This window comes from Aplysia californica, unplaced genomic scaffold (assembly GCF_000002075.1).
Source record: "Aplysia californica isolate F4 #8 unplaced genomic scaffold, AplCal3.0 scaffold00018, whole genome shotgun sequence".
Taxonomy (NCBI): Eukaryota; Metazoa; Mollusca; class Gastropoda; order Aplysiida; family Aplysiidae; genus Aplysia; species Aplysia californica.
The window spans coordinates 2,037,073-2,039,857 of NW_004797288.1; the positions used below are offsets into that span (position 1 = coordinate 2,037,073).

General features: G+C 34.8%; 1 protein-coding gene across 1 annotated transcript in view; it reads right to left on the bottom strand.

Moving 5' to 3' along the window:
• Window positions 1-1,072: 1,072 nt before the first annotated feature.
• Window positions 1,073-2,785, bottom strand: part of LOC101858681 (neurexin-1) — a gene marked incomplete at its 5' end in the record, with an annotated part of 35,083 nt that continues 33,370 nt past the window's right edge. Inside the window, 1 exon segment of the mRNA XM_013086384.1 lies at window positions 1,073-2,246. Within this exon segment, the coding sequence (XP_012941838.1) occupies window positions 1,998-2,246 (249 nt within the window).

The following is a 2,785-nucleotide window of genomic DNA, read 5'->3' on the forward strand; positions in this document are numbered from 1 at the left end:
GAGATTCGGAGTAATCTGCCAACTAAAGTAACATAACAAAATCACAACCAGCAGCATAGAAACTGACAAAGCAATCAAAAGCGACAAAATATGTGCACTGGAATGAAGTACCTTAAAGATTCCCTTTTCTGACTCAAAAGTTACTTTTTTCATGTTTGCCTTTAGAAAAGTTCAAACCCTGTCAAACCCATACTGTGAGAGTTTTTTTCTCATTTCTAACTTTGTTTTGAAATATCAGACAGAATATATACAAAACTGTTTAATGCATTAGATATAAGACAGACAATTGGATAGCTTCTTCGTTAATATAACGAACAAGATAAAAAAAGTTGAAAATAATTATATTTTTTTCTTTGCTAAAAAGAAGCGAAAAAGAAGTCTACATCCATATTGGCTGTAGCTGATTCCAGCCTTTGATTATTACATGCAAATAAACTCAAATAACACACTGTGAGCTATATAGAAAAAAAAAAGACTGTTAAAAGAAATAACAGCATATCACTCCCAACTTTTTGATTCTTCAACTCCAAATAAAAATTTAAACTTACTGAACATTGGCCAAAATTTTTAAATATTGTTTTCCTCTGGAGTTCAAGTCCCTTATCAAATTCTCTACATTTGACCTATCAAAATGACATACAAAGCTCTTTTAGTGGGAGCCATATGAGTCATTAAGTAGTGTACTTTTTATTTAATTTTTAATAAAAATGTAACCACTTACACACAATGAAAAACAATGGATCCTGATGACATCCATTAGTATTTATAAAACTGAGTATTCAGTCTCCTCCCCATATTTCAATACAAAAGTATTAAAAGTTAACATAAATGAAATCTGTTGGCATTTGGTATTTCAGCTTGTACAACTGACAGTGGCAATGTATTCAATGAAAAGCAGCACTTATGAGAGACTCAATATGCATGTTTGAAATTTGTTCATTTCTTAAATCTTAGAAAAATAAACATCTATTCAAATATAACACAATATGAAATTGAAATGAAATGAAAATCCAGTGGCGTTTTCCGATAATTTCAGTCATGGTCTCAAAAAGAGTTCATGCCAACACTGACAACTACATCCACATTGCATCAGAAAGGTAGTTACATAACTTAAGTACTAGCTTACCTTGAACCTTACTGTTTGTTCTATACAAAATTGTTCTTTTCTACCCTAGCATACACACAAATACCAGAATCTCCCAACAATTACAAAGCCAACGATTACAATCATGATGCTCATGACAAAAAAAGGTAAGAAATTCTGAAACTCTATATGACAACTGGGGGAGTAATGGATAACATTTTTAAAAACTGATCTCTGAAAAATGATTTACAAAATCTTCTAACCAATGCATCATCACTTCAAAGAAATAATATATTCAAAGGAGATCAGAAATGCCATACTTAAATACCAAAAAAATGGTAGTTTTAAACAGGAAAAGTCAAGCCAGAAAAAAATCTCAAACTGCACTTCAACCGATAAAAACAAAAAGCGACTTACATCAATAATTATTTTTCTTTCCAGGGGCTTTTCAGGTGTAAAATATTAAAACACCAATAAATAGCCCAGAGTTAGGCTTGGATCAAGGATTACTAGTTTAAAAAATTGTTTCCACTGCTCCACCCTTTTTTACTTCCATTCGGCACAGCAACACAACACAAATAAAACAATTTTTTGATTCAATCACACACATGGTATGAAAACAAGGAAGTAGCATAGTCTGACATACCAAAATGAACTGGCCCCTTGTAGCAGTCTTAAGAATCAGGACTACTGGATATAGTCATAGAAATTTTGTTTAACTCTAAAAGAAGTAAGTAAAATTTTACGATCAACAAGAACCAAAATGGTAACACCATGAGATATTTGGTCAAACTAACAATATAGTAATTAATTTTATATAAAAACTGCTACAATTGCTAGAGCCAATATGATAGAGCACAGGTATCGCACAACAATACGTGCTTTAAGACAGAGGGACTAAAAGCTCAACGCCTCAAACCAGGACCTGTTTCTTGATCTTTGACCTGACCACCTGCAACATGATGAGTTTGCGAGCGCCGTATTTGTCTCCCAGGGCAACGATGGTGCTCTTGTCCTGGCTCATGGTGATGTAGAAGACGTCCACGCCGGCGTTGAAGGCACAGATCTCCTGGGCTGTCCGCAGCTTCCACAGGCGAATGTTGCCGTCACGGGAGCCCGATACGATGACTTCGTTGTCTGCTGAGATGGCTGTGCACCACACCTGAGTCGACAGAAAAATATTTATTGAGAGGTTTTCAGACTTTCTTTCAAAGTCTTCAATGTCTAAATACAAAAAGTCAAAGCTTACTTGAGTCAATGGAATGTAAGTATTCAGATCCCTATCCCATACTTTCAATACATCAATATAAAAGGGTGAACGTACAAGCAATCTACTGGTGTATTCTATTTCAGCTCGAGCTGATAGTGGCACAGTTTACATATGAGAGTCAGCACTTACATTAGACTAGGGGATGTAAACAAAATTCAGAGCTGACAAGTTCATATTGAAATGATACAGTTAAATACATGTTCTGTTCATCCTACAGTTTCTTCCTTTCATTTCAGTTTCAATTTTACTCTCAAACAAAGAAAAGCACTAAACTGTGTACAACAGTATAAAAAAAAACAACCCCAAAAATGCCATATTCCATCCACACCCACACACAACATACACCTACCCATCAACCCAGACACACACACACACACATACACACAACACATACCCATCCACACCTCACATACCTACAAACATACACTGCA